The following is a 19766-nucleotide window of genomic DNA, read 5'->3' as shown; positions in this document are numbered from 1 at the left end:
AGTATTAATAAATTTCTACAATGCCACGAAGCACAACGTTTAGGCCCATTGAGCTTTGAGCCACTACAAAGTTTGAGAAAATCTGCCAGTTCTGAAATGACCCGAAGCACTCGACAGTAAGTACCAAAGACTACTGGATACCTTTTCCTTTTTAATAAAGGCTTTAGGTATACGTATTTTTTACTATCCCATGAGAGAGAGCCTTCTGTTCACAGTCATATTATGAGCCACAAAAATAAACTATTGGCCCCAGGGGTTTGCCAATATATTCCTTTCCACTTCAAACGACCGGAGGTTAGCCTATTGTTTATGCCTAATACATCATATTTGGCAGAATTCTAGTTAAGTATTTATAGGCTAGTAAATTCTTGTTTGTATTAGCTTTGAGTTATTCCAGAAATACCTACGAGTTTATTTATTAGACATACCGACTAAAACAATAGAAATAGAAAATTTGATGTACTTACTGTAAATACATATAAATAACAATAAACATCTTACTTGTATCACAGAATAATAATATGTAGGTACTTTTGTATGTAGATATTTTAGACCAATACTTAGGTATCTATTGCCACATAGTGTAATACTTTAACTGAATAACCTAAGTATCGAATATATGCGAAATCGGAGGTAAAAGTTTATTATATCCTACTAAGGGTTATTTTAAAAATGACCACAGCCAACTTTTGTTACAAAAGCCTTTGTATCGTCAGGGTCAGCGTGAATTTGTAAAGCTTGTATAGCACCACGTATTGACAGGGGTGATAAATCGGCCCGATATTGGGACAATGCTTTTTAATAAAGTAACCGGCAGCGCCCGGCCTACGAGCGCGGAATACAAAGCTTATGGTGTCATGGTGTTTGACGTAATATAGTGCAGCATGGAATAGATGATATCGTGTCGTATTATGTATAGTTCGCGCCAATAGAGTTCAATAATTTCATTGGCATTTAAATGATGAAAGAGCGGTATGGCATCACCTTTTGAACCATAAATGTTGCCCAAAAAAACTATGAAAATATTTCAAGATGCACACCACATCACGAGCAAAGACTATACATTCGATTGTATGTCACTTGGATTAAAAATTCTATTAGCATCAGATCTAAATCCGTAAAAACTCTCATACCGTTAGTTTAGCTTAGCGAGCTCTTGATCTGCAACCGGCATTATTTCGTTCGTTCGTTACAGCCAAATGACGTCCACTGCTGGACAAAGGCCTCCCCCAAGGCTTTCCATAACGACCAGTCCTGCGCTACCCGCATCCAGGTTCTTTTCACAACCTTTCCGCAACCGGAGTTATAATTACTTTAATACTACAGCTACTTCGGATCAACTTTTTTGGCTCGCAATCGAATCGGATGCAGTGTGTAATCGCTCTAATCGCTTTACATAACTGACTGAATACAACGGATATTATAGGTACAAACATGTACACGAGATTACAGCTTGACGTTCCGTCTGAGTTGCTCTGCCGTAGTAAGTTCACGTGTGTTTAAGGCTGGGTTGCGCCATCTTACTTTAACTTTGATAAATGTCACAAATCTGTCAAACTCCATACAAAAAGCACCTGATAACGTTATAGTTACGGTCAAAATTTGGTGGTGCAACTCGGCCTAAGTATATCGTTGTGTGCAAGCAAATCTCGTCCTTATTTACAATTCAAAGCCCACCTGTTTGACCCAAGTTTGTGTCCACAGGCAGATGGGTCCCGCCGCGGTGAGCTGCATCTGTGCCCCGGGGTACACCGGCGACCTGTGCGAGGCGCAGATCGCGGAGCCAGGTGAATATGTTACATGTACACCATTTTATGCATATACAGGGTGTCGCTTTAAGGGCGCCTTCAAAGTAGTGTCGTGAAGAAGCACCACTACATCATACAATTTCTAAAAGTGCAACGCATGTCACGTTTGTCACTGTAGTAGTTCTGCGATCATTTGAAGAATATACAGGGTATCGCTTTAAGGGCGCCTTCAAATTAGTGTCACACAGTAGCACCACTAAGTACATCATACAATTTCTAACGTGCAACGCATGTCGCGTTTGTCTCGGTAGTAGCGCTGCGACTACTTTGAAGATACCCTTAGTATGGATCAAACATAAAGGATTGGTTTTTCTGCTCAAATGCAAAAAAAAAATTAAACAGAAACAATACGCAAATTATTCTCAAAAAAATTGACGTGCTCATACTACGAGTAATTTGCTGATTACTGGTGACAATCTATATGGAGAGGTAATGTTTAAAGATCCTTTTCTTAGAGAAAATTGTTTCATTTGAGATGTAGAATCAATCTTTTTTGATTCATACTTAAGTAGACACCCTGTATTTATTTGCACACCGGATTTGAGGAAGAAGAACACGAGGCTAGGGGTGACTCAGAATATTGTATTGTTTTGTAAGAGGAAGGATAACGCTTGGGGTGATGAAAAATAAATTGTACCAGGATGTGCCCCACAATAAAATCTTATCGAATTTCGACGAGAAATATCCCTTAGCCTTATCTTGTCATGGATCAAGATCGTTAAAATCTGCAGAGGACTCTATATGAAAACTCATACCATTTGGTTAACACTTTATTATGTGACTGCATATCATTTACGAGCTGTAATAAATGTTAATAATACACAAATAAACAGCATGTTTCATATTTAATGTTCTAAGCGCACAAGAGCATGTCGACCGCATGCATGCAATTAATCTAGCTCTTCATAAAAGAGGCTATAAAGCACAATATAAAATAAACATAAATAAAGCTAGTTTATGATCTATGTTCAATTTCCGCTGCATTTATGCACACCACCTTAGTTTATTACCTTCATAATACACACATGAAAATACCGCTAAGTAATATTACGCTATATATTTCTGTTTAATCTACCCAGTGCAATTCGAAACTAACTTCTAGAGTAGTGTTGTAAGAATACACATTTCATCGATGTAATTAGAATTATTAACTTCCATGTCGTCCCCAATATTGCAATTTATGTGTAGTTAAGACCGCCGGCAAAACTTTGGCTTAAGCTATACATAGTATAAGCCAGTTTTTGTAAATACTTTAAAAGGACTAATTCATTAGCTACACACACCGGACTAAATCATAAGCTAACAACTCGAATATTTACAACTTTTACTACTTTGCAATCTCACCACCAACAAACCCCAACAACAGTCCTACTATTGCATATGGTGCAACCCTACTTAGCTGACTAAACGATCAGCTATTCTATGATGCTAACTCGACGATGACAAATTCTTACAAGTGCTACGACTTTGAAAACTTACCACCAAATAACCTTGACAAGAATCACACCATTAAATGTTGTGCAACAATACTCACCTGACCAACAGCTCTATTCTACGATGCTAATATGACGATGAAAAATACTTACAAGTGTTACGATTTTGCAAGCTCACCACCATTTTTACCGTTGCATGTGGGGCATCCCTACTCTGCTATGCTCAACAACAGGTGTGCACCAAATGCATAGCACTTAGCATCCACACGCTTTGAGCATAAGATGCATGAGCGCTTTGTAATGCTAATACGTTGCTTATACAACTTCCGACTGTCTCAGGTTTTCAACAACTGCGTAGATGAAAATATTTACACCTAATTAAAGAATAATTATTTTTCCTGCCGCTTCACACGCGTGAAATCCAGTTTGTCATAGATCGAATATAACGATCTATTTGTCTCAAAACAGATTTCTGAAAACAAACAATAATTATGCTCGTATGAACGGGAAACATCACGTTGTTATTTCAATAACGCCTCTCAAAAAAATACTAAAAGTTGATTTGTATAAAAGCTATTTCCACGAACTAATTACATGGTTCTATAAATATTAATATTGATAATTGAACCACATTTTCTGCTACACTGTAATTAATATTTATTGTTAAATTGAAACCTTCACGTAGAGAGCACGCTCAATTAAATGTGGAATGATTTTGTTATTTTCTTGAAGTCGTAAGTTTTCTTTCCCTATTATACCTACGTATTTTATTTTCGAAATATGTTTCCGACAAAATATCGAACTATTTATTGTTCCAGTTCGAATAATGCTATAATGGGTATTTTACGCCCGTATTCACTAATGATACTTGCTTAAGTGAAGCAGCAAATCGAACGCACAGCGTTGAATAGAGCTCTATGATTGGTTCGTATGTCACCCTGTGCGTCCTCGTGCACTGTGAGACCTCATAGTAATGTTTGTGAATACGGGCGTTACTTAGTCTATTTTAAAAAGTATACCTGCTACAGACTGCAGAAGATAAGGAATACCAAAGCTTTTCTCACAATACATGGTTTGATAAATAAACTATGTTCTATATGTTTCTGGTCGGGCTATACACAGTATTAAGCATTTACTAACCTAATTCACCATCCTGTATGCCTTTAACAATAGCATCACTCCCATAACTACTAAAGTTGGCACAAACATAGTTTCTAGCCAGGAACTCGATCTAGCGCGAGATCAATGCCAATTAATTTGACTTACCAAAGTTGTTCGGCAACTAATAGTACAACAAAAGCACATTAGACTAGCCATTTTTGTCGCAAACTCGCTTTTAATACAACTATATAAGATGCTAGTGTTAAGCTTGATTTGCCGTCGTCTGTGCAATAAATCCGGCTGACTTCATTTACAAAATACGGATCCATTCGCTGAATGCACTTCGTTAACAAGCTGCTTCTTTATGCGCATTGAAAGCAAGATTTACAAGCTTCAATTTTATTACGATGCACTTCAGGTCGTTGCATAGAGCGAGGTACGCCTCTCTATATCTATCTCACTAAATATTCCTATAAAGCACCTTAACTATGTTTCCAAAACAAAGTAATTTGTTCATCAAACCACAATCGAAGAAAAATTGTCTGAGAGTAGGTAATATTGTGAACCTGTTACCTCTTCTAAGCCTGAGACGTGTGTTATGAAACAACACTCAAGTAGGATTAAATGCTTTCAAGCCTGAAGTCACTGAATTATGCAAATACCTATACTATGCAAAGGTTTGAAAAGAGTTTTGACTTCGTTTCAAATACGAGCCTAAAATAGTAGGCAAGACATGAAAAAGCTCAGACAAACAGATCGATTGGAAGCGTAGTACCAATAAGCGCCTTGACTGATTTGGCTGGGAAATCTGAAAAAGCTGACGGCCCATCAGTGACGGGTCAACTAAAAGTTAGACCTAAACCTAGTAAAACCATTCCTTTCATATTTCGAGTTATCGCAACGTATAAACGAGCAACGAGCTTCGAAAGAGAACAATTGTCGTAATAGCCGGCCTTTATTAAACTGACGCCACCATTCTTTATCATTATCCCGACGTCCGCCAATTATGGCATCTCCAGTAGGTATTATAAGGATTTGGACGCAAAGTGGTTTGATGAGAGGAGTTGATGCTATGAATGATTAGATGTGTTATGAAAGATTGCGATTTTAGGCTGTTTTTAATGATGTAATTTTAAATGATAGGCTTTGGAAGCGTTTGCTCATTTATCATTTTTGCCTACTAGGCAAAGTTAAGGGCGCCAAGAGGCATCAGGTTAAATGTAAGCCTCACATACCTTGAGGTTAAATATAGGTATTGGTAAAATGTCAAATGTTTATTTAATAATTTGAACGTGCTGTAAAATTATTCAAACACTCAGATTGATAAATCAGAAGAAATGACTTTTCTTAAGAGATCAACCTCCCTGTCAATCACTAGGTACTGAGTAAGTACCTATAGCGACTAATAAATTAAAATCATATTTAATAGTATCAACCATTGAAATGGTCATTCCCCAAGTACACTACTATGCTATAAGCTCCAATACGAAGCTTTTTATGATAATTTGTGTTTGATTTCCAGAATGTGGGATAGAAGAATGTTCCGAAGGCTGCAAGGACGGGACTTCATGTGACTGCGACCCCAAAGAGACAGACTTCAGTGAGTTACAGCCAAATACAGTATTTCATGTCTATGCTATGCACAAAAGGATCACACTACCTCAAGATGTTAGTTTCCTTTTTTTTGTAACTTCTTTTTCTTTTGTTTCAGCCACTGCACGCTTCGAAACAAGACTGCAAATCGTGGACCAAGGAAACGTCAACATATCGCAAGAAATTGTCAAACAAGTAAGTTTCGGTTTTTCGCTTAATCCTCGGAAACTATGCGTCCTAGTGACATGACTACTATGAACCAAAAAAAGCTTATTCAATTTGCTACAGGTGAGACATTCAAGTTTTTCTATGTCTTTTATAGTTTTCACGGCGTGTGCTCTAGAAGGTCTGTAATATTGGAAATTTTATTTTTGTCTTACATGTTCCCATCAGGTGAAAATTGTCTAAATCAACATTAAGCCAACATTTTAGACATGCGGGAGCATGTTAAACCTAGTTCCAGGGAGGGGACTGCACCGTGCGTATATTTAGACGACCCAATTGGAGCCACTTTTGACTCCTCCATCCACAAAAACTACTGTGCATTAACACTTCAAATTTGGCTTATGTGTTGAAACTTGCAATATAAACATCAGCTTCAAATTTCATAAATATACCTCAAATGGTTATTTAGGTATTGACGTTCAAAAATCGACATTTAGAGCTCTAAAATCTATCTATCACCTGTGAAATGTTAAAATTTACTGGTTTTTTATTTGTTCCTTTGTATTTATACATCTACCTATCTGGATGCCAAATTTGAACCTTCAAGGTCATCTGGAAGTTGTTAGAATTTGGTCTATAGGTCAGATATGTAGATAATTAGACGTCAATACCTAAAGAACCGTTTGAGGTATATTTATGAAATTTAAAGCTCACGTTTATCTTGCAAGTCTCAACACATGAGCCAAATTTGAAGTGTTAATGCACAGTAGTTTTTGAGTGATGAGGAGTCAAAAGTGGCTCCAATTGGGTCGTCTAAATATACACACAGTGCAGTCCCCTCCCTGGAACTAGGCTTAACATGCTCCCGCATGTATAAAATTTTTGCTTAATGTTGGTTTAGTCGATTTTCTCCTGATGGGAACATGTAAGACAAAAATAAAATTTCCAATATTACAGACCTTCTAGAGCAGATGCCGTGAAAACTATAAAAGATATAGAAAAACTTGACCGTCTCACCTGTTGCAAATTAAATAACCTTTTTTTGGTTCATAGTAGTCATGTCACTAGGACGCATAGTTTCCGAGGATTAAGCGAAAAACCGAAAAGTGATATCTTTAAACCCCCCTCACCCCGCCGGCTCAAGGGCTAAGGGCGGGGACTTTTGCTATGTTCACCTCCTAACTAGTCTAAATAAAGTCCCGAAGTCAGAATTTGTGTTCCACGAATTTCCATATATAATGCTTTATTGACTGGACTAAAGAGAAAGTAAACTGAGCAGTGCCACCCTGTCGCACAGCGATGCCCATCGCTATACCCGCTCAGCATATGCCGTGGCCCCCGGTGAGGAAGGCCACGACGCTGGTTTTCAGTTTGCCTCACCTTAATACTTATTTAAGTCACACCACGACCGTATCATACTGCAGCAACGGGTCAGCTGTGTGCCAGAGTTTACTCATAGTCTGATTATAATATTTTAACACTCATAACGTGACCTATCCCGCAATATCTAAGTAAGTTATCTTAATAGTAGACCGGTGCTAAACCTTTATCACTATTGTTTTCAGATAACGACCTATTTAAGAGCATCCAATATTACTTTAGAAGATGAAATTGAAGTGCTAAATATAAGGTAAGCTTTTAGACATTTACATAATAAATATTACTTCACATTTTCTACGCAAATAGTGTTTCTAAGATACAAAATCGTGGACAATCTAATTTTATGTGACACTTTGTTATTCAAAACATTTCGATTGTCTACGGGCGTCTACTCTCAAAGGGTCTCAGAGTGTTTGTAAATGTGATACACGCAAAGGAAAAATGATTTTAGCGAACTTTGTGTATGAAGTCTTCAGAGACATAACGTATTTGATACGTGGAAAACTGAACTCCATTATATGGGAGGAGTTGGACCTTTCACTTTGGACATTTTATCTAATAACAAAAAAATGTACCTATACCTAATGTAAGTGCTCATGCTGCAATAATAGACTTGTAAACTAACCAGGTATGTGTAAAAAAAAGTTACCATACGTAAATTATTTTATATTTTTGTGATTTATAGCTCAGCTGACATAAACGGCGCCCGTACAGTATGGCTTCGAGTGTGGGGCGCGCGGCGAGAGGCGGGCGTACTACGAGCGGCGCTAGCTCGCCTCGCTGCTACGAGGTCACGCGCTGACCGACTACGGCTGCTGCCTGCTACACTGCACTTCGACATGCAGCCGGCACTTAGTTTGCAGGTAACAAGCAACTTTCAACCCTTGAGACTGCAAATTTTAACCAGCTAGGTTCAGTTTTGTACGATCCGAGAGCCGGGCGTACTACGAGCGGCGCTAGCTAGCCTCGCTGCTACGAGGTCACGCGCCGACCGACTACGGCTGCTACCTGCTACGCTGCACTTCGACATGCAGCCGGCACTTAGTTTGCAGGTAACAAGCAACTTTCAACCCTAAGGACTGCGAATTTTAACCAGCTAGGTTCAGTTTTGTACGATCCGAGAGCCGGGCGTGCTACGAGCGGCGCTAGCTCGCCTCGCTGCTACGAGATCACGCGCCGACCGACTACGGATGCTACCTGCTACGCTGCACTTTACTACGCTGTATTACGATACGCCGTTACACTGCTACGCCACGCTACGCTGTAGAACCTGTTAGCAGGTCAATCACGGGCAACGTAAGGGGGCGTCCATAAATTACGTGAGACAATTTTGGCCATTTTTCAACCCCCCCGCCCCCCTTGGTGAGATTTGGTGATATTTTGCCTGACCCCCTCCCCCACCCCCCTAATCTCACGTGATATTTAATAAAATGCCTATTTTGAAATGTCTATGCTTCGAGTCTATTAGATTTATATGAAAAAATCAGTAACCTAGTGTCGTGCCACGCGCAGTGCAGGGTTCCGTAGCTTCCCGTCGTTTAGTAAGACAAGCAATTGCTTCAACCTTCGACCAGTTTTTTAATTCATAGTTAAAATAACTAATTGTTAAATTTTGCTACTAATGGTTAAATATTAATAAAATGTAAATTAATAGTTTAAAAATGTACTAAAAGTTAAAGTAAAGTAAATGTATTAAATCATTGTTATAAAAACATTTTTTTCTGTTATTTAACCACTTGTCATTTGACATCTGTCAAATTTGACTATTGGTTACTTTAAATACGAATACATAATATTTTCACACGTATGTAATGTCATTTTTTAGGGTTCCGTAGTCCTGACAAGGAACCCTTATAGTTTCGATATGTCTGTCTGTCTGTCCAAGGTTTCGGTTGGAAAATATTGGCACTGGGGAGCTGTAATTTTGTGAAAGTATGTATATTAATCACGCCGACAAAACGGTAAAATAAAATATTGAAAAAAATCTAGGGTAGCAATATTATACGATACATTCTTAACAAATTAGGAAACGAAAAGAAACAGTACTTAATAACATAGACAATCGATATTGTTCTACACGTTATCACGATTTTGAGTACAAGTTTTGTAATTCCAATTATCGTAACACACACTTGTACCTAATCTACTTTGGCAGTCTTTCGCTTTCATTTATTGTTAGTCAAACATAACTACGCTATTATAACTTCAAAATATGATTTACTAAAAAAAATTTCAAAATCCTTTGGTAAAGTTCCATACAACTTGATGTGGTACAATTTAGCCGACTAGGTGATAGTGCTTTTAAAAAATCGGTAAAAAATATAGCTGATAAATACCGAAAAATGTTTCAAATAATTGTAATCCACACTAATTTACGCTTCTAAATAATATATTAGAAACACCCTATGATTAAATTTAACAAAATTACAAACTAAACATGTATTGTCAAAAGTTACTTGAAAACAATGAAAAAATACTTTTCAAAATAAAACACTCGTGTTCGTTGTCACGGCAAAAACCACATGACCGATATTAATTGATTTTAGTTGTGTATCGTTGAGTGTTGCAATTACAAACATTCAATAAATACTTTACGAAATATGAGGGTGGTACAATTTACCCGGCGGTACAATATACCCAACTCTCCCCTATAAAGTGGGGATGAATTTTTTTCAAGGAAAACTATAACGGTTAAGATACATTACTTAGTTTAAGAGTAATAGTCATTTGACTCATGTACGAGTATTATACAAGTTCTTAACCAGTAAAAAATCCTTAGAAGAAAATAAGAAAAGTGACTTTAGATGAAGTAATTGCTTGCTTCTGAAATATATTGTGGTAACGTCAGACAAGACGCACTTGGCCAATTTTTTACGCAATAGCCATGCTGATGACGTTTTTTTTTATTTCGAATTTTCTTCATTTCGACATTTATTCTGCATCTTTAGTATTCACAAATGCAGATGGAGGCATTTTTAGTTTAATTTGGTTAGACGGTTTAGAATAAATTGTCATCATAAAAAAAAATTTTTTTTTACTTCAATAACCCAATTTTCTGGCAATTTTACTCTATTTCTTATGGGAAAAATTACGTGATATTTTCCAAGACCCCCCCTCTCCCCCACGTGAGATTTAGTGAGGTTTTCGTTGACCCCCTCCCCCCCCTAAAAGTCTCACGTAATTTATGGACGCCCCCTAAGACGAGCGTGTTCCGGGTGGCTACAGCGTAGCGAGATACAGCGTAGCGTGATACAGCTTAGCGTACTACAGTGTAGCGTAGCGTACTATAGTGTAGCGTGGCGTAGCAGCGTAACGGCGCGGCGTAGCAGCGTAACGGCGCGGCGTAGCGTTTGCAGATGAACACGTTACAATTAATGTTCAATGACTTTAAATTAGTGACTTACGCACTTAGCTACTATTATTGTTTCTAATAGCAACTTCTGTATGAACTGCGGTGAGTAATAAAAAACTATTGGAATTGTGAAGCCTACCCAGTTAAACTTCTCAAAGAATTTCTTTCTCTCTACTAAGATGAAATATTAGCTTACTTCTCGCCTCTACAACTTTTGTTTTTAGTTTTCCGCTTGATTTATGTCCGCCACGCCGCTTTTCATTTTCTTGTGTCCTCAGTCTCAAGATAAAGTTGCTTATTTAGCATTTAAACGGAATTACCTTGACAATAGTGCGCAAGTAATTTAAGAGCCNGGTACAGATTTCTCCTTCGTTGGTGAAAATTATTTCCATCATATTGTGTAGGTATGTCACCGTAAAATCGTAAATTCCGTCAGATTATTATCTGACGTAGTTAGATTACAAAACCTAACCGTTCGTTTACAATCTCGCGCGTTAAATTATAAACTGACGGAGATCACAATTTGATGTTGACATCTATAAGAGTACTTCCTTTTATTACACTATAGCATCTATTTGAGCTTACTCGTAAACTTGTAGGCAGAACCGGGCCCGAACCTCGATGTCTACCGTGGCGAAATTATGCAAAACATATACTAATATTGGTTCGCGTTTGTAGATAATCTGAGGAACTTGAAGCTTGATCAGATCGCAAGATATTACGTTGTAAGTACTTAAGAAGGTCTGCAGGGTTTGAAATCCTTGAAAACTGTTATATATTTATTTCTATTTTATTACGATTTCTATTTTATTTAGACGATTTAAATATGGTCATTAAACGGGACGGACGCGTTTTGACAGCTCCCGGTATAAAAATTCATATCTATAGGAAAAAGTGTGTGAATCCTAAATCAAGTGACATTAACACAAAGCAGAAGAACTAATCTAACCAGTGACGTGATTATCTTGTTACAAAACTACAATTAAAGGAAACTACAAGCAAAAACATTTTTTTTAGCGGCCATTGAAACTGCCCGTTCGTCGCGTCGCGTCGCTCGCAAGCTTCACCACCCCCCGCCTTCATCCCCCGCGGGTTGTTCCGTATTCAGTCAGTCACACCGGGTTGGTCCGTATTCAAACTATACACAATGTCATCGCACGGAACGAGATTGCAAGGAGCGAAAGCTAAAGTCGCTGAAAGAAATGTATCGCAATGTACGGATTTTTCTTCTGTCATTGAAGAACTACAACAACTCAGACTAGAAATAACAGAGGTTAAAAAGCAAAACTCTGAAATAAAAAATCAGATGTCATTTTTATCAGACACGCTGAAAGAGACTGTAAACGATCACTCCAGAAAACTACAAAGTGCAGAGCTCGAGATCGCAAACCTTAAGTCCACAGTGGGAGATCTGCAGCTACAGCTGGCAACGCGCGAGCAAGACCACATGAAAAATCACATCGAAATTACTGGAATTGAGGAACATAACAACGAAAACTTGTACCACGTTATCAAGGTTGCTTCACAGAAGATTGGGATTGATCTAGGCGAGTCCGACATTGAGGATATCCAGCGAGTCGGATCGAAGAAGCCTGCAGGACCTGCATCAAAGACCACCACCACTGAAAACAAAACATCGCGCCCAATCGTCGTAAAACTACTGAGGAAACATAAACGTGACGAAATACTCAAAGCAGCGAAGGCCAGGCGCAACATCACTTCCGAAAATATAGTAGCCGGTCAGCCAGCGAAAGTATACTTCAACGAAAGGCTCACTAAAGAAAACAGGCATTTATTTCGAGAAGCAAGATTACGATCCAATGAGCATGGATTTCGCTATTGTTGGGTACGAAACGGAAACATCTACGTCAGGAAAGGAGACGGCAAACCTGCCATTCGCATCACCACAATCTCCGAGCTGGACGAAAAAGTTGGTATTCCAAAAACTGCCGACGAAAATACCACAAAGGTACCGAACTCTCATCGATAAACCAATAATTTTCTCTATCTTCCCCTGGTTACTAAATTTAAGTATTTTTATTTTTGTTACGATTGTATTAATTTCTAATATACTAAGGACATATCAAACATTTCACACACTTACACACACAAAATCACACTCATACACAAAATACACACAAATCTTATACTCTAGTTGTCATTTCGCTGTTGAGACACGTAGTAGTAGTCGAATAATGTCGCCTCTGAATATTTTGCATATAATTTTCAATAAAATCAAGTTTGATAATGGCTAATTTATGTAATGATTTCGATAAAACCCTTTCCGTGGACTGCTACTCAATCAACAGCGTAGAAGACTGTGCTAGTTTAATGTCGCAAAAAAATCTTAAAGTACTAACTCTAAATATCAGAAGCTTACAGCAAAATTTCGATGCGTTTCTTGTGACGCTGAAGCGATTAAATGTAGACTTAGATATAATAATTTTAACGGAATGCTGGCTAAATGAGACTTCCTTAATCCCAAAGCTACCAGGTTACTCTTCATTTCGCACAGTAAAATACATAAATAAATGTGGTGGTGTAACTGCTTATATTAAAGACACATTGAATGTCAGTGTAGAAGAGTCAGTATGTGAGGACTGTAATTGCCTGGAAATTAAATTGGAAATGAACATGCTAATCTTAGGTATATACCGGTCTCCTTCATTTCTGAATGTCAACCCGTTTCTTAATTCACTAAACGCCATCCTAAAATCCTTTAGTAATAAAATTAACATAATTTTAACCGGAGACATAAATCTTGACATCTGTTCAGTTCCTCTGAATGAACAATGCATAGAGTATATTACTTTGTTAACTGAACATCAGTTATTGCCAGCAATAACGATACCTACAAGAGAAAAAGCATGCCTCGATCATTTTTACATCAAAAATCCGACAGGTGCTCTTGGTATAGTCTGCTCGGCAGATTTAACGGATCACTGTATATGTCTCCTAGGCACGGATATAGGCAAGAGCAAGACCATACCGAAGCGACCCAATATCAAAGTAGACTTTGATGGAACTGCAAAAGAGCTATCTCTAGTAGACTGGTCCACCATTATGAACACTGACTCTGTCGACGATGCTGTCACAGAATTTAGCCAGATTATTGACATGGCAATCCAAAACAATACCAAAGAAGTAAAAACTAGCCGTTCTAGACACATCCTTAAACCTTGGATTACGCCGGGACTAATTAAATGTCAAAGACAGAGAGATCGACTTCACCTGCAAGCTCGTCTTAACCCACTAAATACNAAAACCTTGGGGGAGGCCTTTGTCCAGCAGTGGACGTCATTTGGCTGAAACGAACGAATTTAAGTCTTAGCCGAGGAACTCATTTCCTGGATTTTCTTTATGATTTATTCTTTAGCGCGTCTAATTAATGCTATAGAGCGAGAAATACTGTGGAAATACTCTCTGTATTTTAAGTCAAAAGACAGAAAAGCTAATTAATGTATTTTTCAATCTATCCGCTTTGAAAAATATACAATTTCTGTAATGTCCATTAAATTAGTACTTAGCTAAGCGTCTATTATTATATTTTATTACGAAATTATTTTTGCAAGAACAATCCCTGATAATGTTTGGAAGTAATAATTAACAAAGTTATTGCTTTATAACAATAATAAATAGTTAATTCTAGTAAATATCTTCTTGGAAACACAATAGGCAATCATAAAATCAAACACCCAATTATCAAAACATCATGCGCCAAATACAGTAGGCGCGCGAGTTCATGTCCATCGGGGCCTTACTTACTTACTTAATACTTATACATATACTTACTTATAAGTTGAAAAAAATATGGAATAAGTAGATAAGGTTGACCTACTTAATTGGTAATAATTGTCGATATCGACATTAGCATAATTAGTTAGGTAACAGCACTACCGCATTCCTCAGGATGGACATGAACTCGCGCGCCTACTGTACATATCTCTCGACTAGCGGCCGCCCGCGACTTCGTACGCGTGAATCCCGTTTTTCCCGCTAATTCCCGTTCCCGTGGAAATTTTGGGAATTCCTTTCTTAGTGCACCTCTACGGTACCTAAGGTACGTCCCTTCCAAATTTCAAGTGCCTACGTTTAGCCGTTTAGGCTGTGCGTTGATCTGTCAGTCAGTCAGTCAGTTTCTCCTTTTATATATTTAGATAACCACGCATTAATTCTTTTATTGAAATAGGTTTCTCCCAACAAATTAGAGCAACCATCAGTACCTAAGACCGAACTCGGACTAGGCTACAACAGAATAGGGGGCTACTCCGAAACGCTGTCTACTTAGTTTACGGTCTACATTTCACCGTCGCTCATGCTGGCATCTCTCTTTGTGTGAGAGGGATGGCAACATTCGAATCTTCGGATATCGTTTTTGGAGTAGCACCGCTGGAATAACCCGGGTCGTAAGGAATAGCCTCATTTTTCTACGGTCCACAACCCCCGACGCTTTAATTGTTTGAAATGTGATCTCCCAAACCCCTTGTAATGGACGCCTCGATATTTCACAGCATAAGGCCGGGTTTTTTTAGGATTTTAAGGACTGCGTAACTACGTTAGAGGTTTCAGAATTAACGGTAATAATAAATTGTTCTTTAACACTAAGCAGAACTTGTACTGTGGCAGTTAGATAACTTTTAAGCATAATATTGAATAAACTCTAACATGCATTGGTTGGAATACCAATAATTAACATGGCTTCCGACTAAAACCAGGGATGGACGTTATCGCAATCTACCTTTCACTAGCGTTATATACTTCGTAATTAGCAAAGACACTTTACAGTACATATATGACATGTATCTAAGCGGTTGAAGTAACAAGAAAATGAATATTTTATGATGAAACATTACTCACATCAACCCCATATCATTAGCCTCTATATAATGCCCACCAAACCATGCAAGTGTGGTGAGACTACATCCTGAAAACCACGGCCTATTCCCACACAAACAACCCTTCCACATTAAAAGAGGCGAATCTAATCTTTAGACGTTCGTTATAAGGCCAGTAATTATGTGGGCTAACCCGGTAATAGGGTAACCATAATTTTAAGTCATATTTAGCTAATTTAACATTAGCATTGCCTGAAATATGCAAATTCTCAGCATAAAAAACTACCCGTAGACAAAACCGTGAATACAAGGTCATATTACCATACTTACTGCGTGCAACTTTTCACTGAGTACAGCAACGAGTGATTATTTAAATTTCTAATGTTATGTAAATTTCGAGCTTTAGAATTACCTACAGTAGCTGATAAAGAGTCAAGGTTCTGAAGTGAAAGCCACGTCCCGGAAAGCGCAGTGTAGAACGTCTACCCACAAGGTGGACTGACGGCCCCATAAAGGTAGCGGGCGCCGGATGCTGGTCGATACCAACCAGTCAATATTATGGAAATCATTTTTTTATGGGACAGGAGGCAAACGAGCAGACTGATCACCTGATGGATCATTGGGGGAGGCTTATTTTCAGCAGTTGACATCCTTTGACAGACACTAAAATGATGATGGTGATGAATGATACAATTTCGCTTTTCAGTGAAAGCGTGCGTATTTACGCCAAAAATAATCGGGTCTGATGGTCACCCTACCCGAGAAGGTCCTATAGGGACGCGTAATGGGACGCCTTGAATGACTTAGATCGGAGATAGCAAAGATGTGACTTTGCGGCCGAAGGTAGGCGTAATGGATGGAACACTGTACCTACACATTAATTTACGGGCTTGCTATAAAACTAAACCATTACGTGTATTATTAAATGTAGTCTCTAACGACTTGGGATGAAACATTGCTTTAAGAACATGAAGACATAATCTTATCTTTCTAAATTGTGATAAATCTAGACTGCATTTTTATAATTCCTATAAGTAGCTAGAGTATAAGTAATTTAGTAGAACAGTTTTATACAACTAGTTGTTGTAATTGATACTGATTCTTAACTTACAAAATAAGCAACCTTTTCCGACAAAGCAATTAGTATAATTGAGCGACGATATGCCTCTTATTGTTAATTAGGACCTTAAATAAGACATTGTTATTCTCCTTACTTCATTAAATGATACGTAATTTCTGTTTAATAAAAAATCTTTTAGACATGAGAATGATCAAACAAACTTTTATCTTTGTTTTGAGTCATCCGAAGATCGTTTTACGTTGGTAGATGATACTTACTCGTATAAAGTACCTACCTATTTTATTTAATTTAAACATGGATTAGTTAGACCGTTTTCACATTAAGTAAGTAAGTAGGTGGGTACACCAAATAAACTTTGGCACAAAATCCCCCGTGGATGTTTGAACCCCACAGCAGACAAATTATGTTTATTTATTTTTACACTTTTGAGCATCATCAGCAATATAAAAAAACTTGAGTTAACTTATAAGATCATAACTATGCTCATTAATTAGTATGGTAAGTAAGTAGGTAAAGCTAGTGTTTCGCCATAATTTATTTATCATACATTGGTTACAAAGTCGGTGGCAGCGTATCGCGCCAACGCAATCCAGCCTTTCCTTGGAAACTTTAATTATTTCAGATGTGCTTGTTCGTAAGTTGGCCAGATTCCAGCAGGTCTTCGTTTTACAGGCGCAGTGTTCTTTATATCGGTAATAGCTGCGAAGGAACCGTATAAGACCGTTCGGAATTAGCGTTGTACCTAAGTATTATTGTTTTTAGTATTATTACGGAGATAGGCACTAGAATGGCGCTATTATTTCTTTAATTATACTATGCAATATTCTGAATTCCTAATTACATTATTTACATAACATAGGTACACTCAGGTACACTTCAGGCATGCCGTTTTTGAATAAACAGTCCAATTTAGAAAAAACTTGAACTGTGCAAAGAGAGACGAGTTTTTTTTTTTTAAGATTATTAGTAATGTTATTACACAAATAACTAATAGTCCTGTTAGCCCCTCGTACTAAGCTAAATATGCTTGTGTCACGAGTGAGCTCACCACAATAGTCGAGCGGCGGCGGGGACCGAACCCGCGTTCCCCGGATCACGAGTCGGCCAGTCCGCCCTCTTCACCGTTCGGCTATCGTGGCGTCTGTTTTGACCCTAATACCTACTTGCTTTGTCCTCGATTAATTTATGGTTATTTTATTCTAGGCGTTAGTAGTAAACCAGCGTCCTGACGTGTGGGAGGGATCAGAGTTCATCCTCAGTTGTATGGCGTACGGCTCACCAGACACAGTCTTCTCCTGGTACAAAGATGGCGTCAAAATCAACTTCGATGGCACCACCAGGTCAGTTGTAGCTTGTTATTTAACGGAGTATCCATTGGCTCTTGCAACCAGTCATTAGTCATTCGAGTTAAGGTGCCGTTTGGGTGTCATCTCCGTCGCCTATCGTCATAAATATGCATGAAACATAGTTCATCATTAACAGCCTATGCAAAGATGTGAAATAGCTAAACCCTGGCAACTTCATGACCCTTGTTAACACAAAGAATTCACAGAATTTACAGACTATTAATCCCGCCTTTTCAGAAACCAATAAAACTAGAAAATGTTACTTTAGAATATTTATTTCTACAGGGATATTTGGACCCGCACCGTAGCAGAAGACGCTCTCGGCAGACGCATGTCGGTCCTAGGAGTGTCTGAAGCCCAACGTCCCGACCGTGGGAAGTGGTCATGCTCGGCCGATGACGCGGGCAGGCGAAGATGTAGAGCCTTGAGGTTGGCTGTGCTAAGACCACCTGATATACGCCTGGTGCCCTCTACGTTAACAGTCAACAAGGTAAGTCTAAACATAGAAAAGAGAACATGAAAGAAACGAAGAACTTTCTCGGTTCACAATACTCCAGTCGACATTTTTTTGTACTATACTTATTGATGAAGACATTTTGGTGGTAAGGTAATGTTATTTTTTTTTACCAGGGTGACAACGTAAGCATCACCTGCTTAGCCGGTGCAGGTAGAGTGCACGGAGCTTTGGGGTTCAGTTGGGCTCGGGAAAGAACTCTGCTACCGTTAGCTCCGGGAAGAGAAGTGTGGGAGGACTTGTACCCTGCTGGGAGTGTGCTCAAGCTTTATAACGTCCAGGTGAGTTTACCTTATTTACCCTTTTTCATATATTCCATCCAAATGCTCCCCGAAAACCTCTGAAAAGAAATCCTGCTAGCACCATTAACTTTATCTCTTTACTTATACAGAAATCAGGAGAATTCCGATGTCAAGTGTCGTCCGTGGCTGGCACCAACGCAAAGGGCGTGACCATGTGGGCCTTAGGCCTAAACGACGAGGCCTGCCAGACCGAGGCCTCTCACGGCCTGAGGTGGCTCAAGACTGCACCAGGAGCACATGCCTCAGCTTCCTGCCCACCAGGGCATACTGGGGAGACTACTAGGTAAAAATTTACCACTTGAAAATGGCAAAATAAGTTATGTACTGCTTGTGACGATTATCATTATCATTTCAGCCATAGGACGTCCACTGCTGAACATAGGCCTCCCCCAATGATTTCCATGTCGATCGCTTGTAACAATACTAATAATAATTTACGTTACATTTTCAGGTTCTGCGAGCCCAAAACAGGTCAACATGGCGTGAAGTGGAAACTGCCAGACTTCTCTGGTTGTATAGCTGACTCATTAAAAGATATTTACGAACAGGTACCATTTTTCTCTTCCAGTATTCTTCTGTCAGTTCTAAATTCCCAGTTCCATTACATCAGGTTCATTTTTGCTACAAGTTTAGCACATAACTGGGATAGTTCTTAAGGTATAGCAGTAGCGCGGGAGAGGTGAAATATGAAGTGACAGCCACAAAACATACAGGTCTGAAGCACATCTGATCTGAAGTCTCGTTGACTTTTGACGTCACAAAAACACCCTTGCGTGCCGCTTCCATACCTCAGGTACTGACCTCAACTACTTAGTTATAAATGCGGGAGACCTGTACTGTATTTATGTATAGCTGT

General features: G+C 38.6%; 1 protein-coding gene across 1 annotated transcript in view; it reads left to right on the top strand.

The window, feature by feature from the left end:
- The window catches only part of LOC114364343 (uncharacterized), a 60755-nt gene that overhangs the window by 30532 nt on the left and 10457 nt on the right, over positions 1-19766 (top strand). The window contains exons 4-13 of the mRNA XM_028320461.1: positions 1705-1787; positions 5865-5942; positions 6054-6130; positions 7666-7730; positions 8166-8343; positions 17952-18088; positions 18380-18584; positions 18725-18889; positions 19000-19193; positions 19362-19458. Of these exons, the coding sequence (XP_028176262.1) occupies positions 1705-1787; positions 5865-5942; positions 6054-6130; positions 7666-7730; positions 8166-8343; positions 17952-18088; positions 18380-18584; positions 18725-18889; positions 19000-19193; positions 19362-19458 (1279 nt within the window). The remainder of the gene's footprint in view (positions 1-1704; positions 1788-5864; positions 5943-6053; positions 6131-7665; positions 7731-8165; positions 8344-17951; positions 18089-18379; positions 18585-18724; positions 18890-18999; positions 19194-19361; positions 19459-19766) is intronic.

The sequence above is a fragment of the Ostrinia furnacalis genome, unplaced genomic scaffold (genome assembly GCF_004193835.3).
Source record: "Ostrinia furnacalis isolate ACB-3 unplaced genomic scaffold, ASM419383v2 OfSCF7379, whole genome shotgun sequence".
Taxonomy (NCBI): domain Eukaryota; kingdom Metazoa; phylum Arthropoda; class Insecta; order Lepidoptera; family Crambidae; genus Ostrinia; species Ostrinia furnacalis.
Note: the sequence above shows the minus strand (reverse complement) of the source record. Positions and strands in the feature narration are given on the sequence as shown.